We start from the raw sequence: 898 nt of genomic DNA on the forward strand, positions 1-898 counted from the left end.
ACGCTGAAGTCATATTTTTGACAAAGTGAGCTAAATAGCCATTTGAAATTTTAATTAAGGTAGGATTTTTTTTTTATTTTTACGTGTACGCTTTTGGCCTTGACTGTGACACACACCGTTATAAAACGTGACATCACCGCCGCCAAAAACCTTGACGAAAAATATTCAGATGAAACAAATCGGAGCGTAGCTGCATGCCTTATTTGTCCGGTACAGATTATTAAACAGGAGTATGTGCATCTGCCACCTGTGTCCCAGATCTTAGTCTTTTAGTCTTTCCTCAGTCAAGTTTGGAATAAAAACAATTAAGAAATGAAACTAAATTCCTGTATTACTTACTGTGCTGCATAAACATTGGCCAGTTTTTAAAGACTACACATTGAGCAGAGCCACGCTGAATCCTATAATAAAGCAGAAAACTGATGCAAATGTTGAGTTTTAATGTGAAGTTTCTCCTGACAGACCATTGATCTACTCTGCTGTGGATCTTTACTCCAATGTTGCCTGAAAGCAACGTTTGTTCCGGTTAGATTATGAATACAAAAAGCAGTCAGGAAAAGGTTCGAGCACAGGGAACCACTTCCACGGGCGTGTTGTAACTTACAGTGGCCGGGGAGGCCCGTGCGGTCTGCGTGGCGGGGTGGGGCCCGGCGTTGTCCATCAGGTAAGCCCCGGAGCTGCTGCTGATGACCGGACCCCCCGCCAGGCCCATGCTCATCCCGCCGGCGCTGCCTCCTCCGTTGTTGGTCAGGCCGTGGGACGTCACCACGGTGGACACCTGCGACGAGCTGCCCTGCGTGTCGAAGTAGCTCCCCCCGCTGTTCTGGCTGTACAGCTGCGGCTCCGAGTACGAGTAGGTTCTTCTGTTCAGGCGCAGAGGCCGGGGGGGGGGGGGGGG

General features: G+C 49.1%; 1 protein-coding gene across 3 annotated transcripts in view; it reads right to left on the minus strand.

The window, feature by feature from the left end:
• rfx3 (regulatory factor X, 3 (influences HLA class II expression)) overlaps nt 1-898 on the minus strand; it is a 17,169-nt gene that overhangs the window by 10,553 nt on the left and 5,718 nt on the right. For all 3 annotated transcript variants that reach the window (XM_037979353.1, XM_025010466.2, XM_017435742.3), the window contains one exon: nt 605-863. In XM_037979353.1, coding sequence (XP_037835281.1) covers nt 605-863 — 259 coding nt within the window. The remainder of the gene's footprint in view (nt 1-604; nt 864-898) is intronic.

This window comes from Kryptolebias marmoratus, linkage group LG14 (assembly GCF_001649575.2).
Source record: "Kryptolebias marmoratus isolate JLee-2015 linkage group LG14, ASM164957v2, whole genome shotgun sequence".
Taxonomy (NCBI): domain Eukaryota; kingdom Metazoa; phylum Chordata; class Actinopteri; order Cyprinodontiformes; family Rivulidae; genus Kryptolebias; species Kryptolebias marmoratus.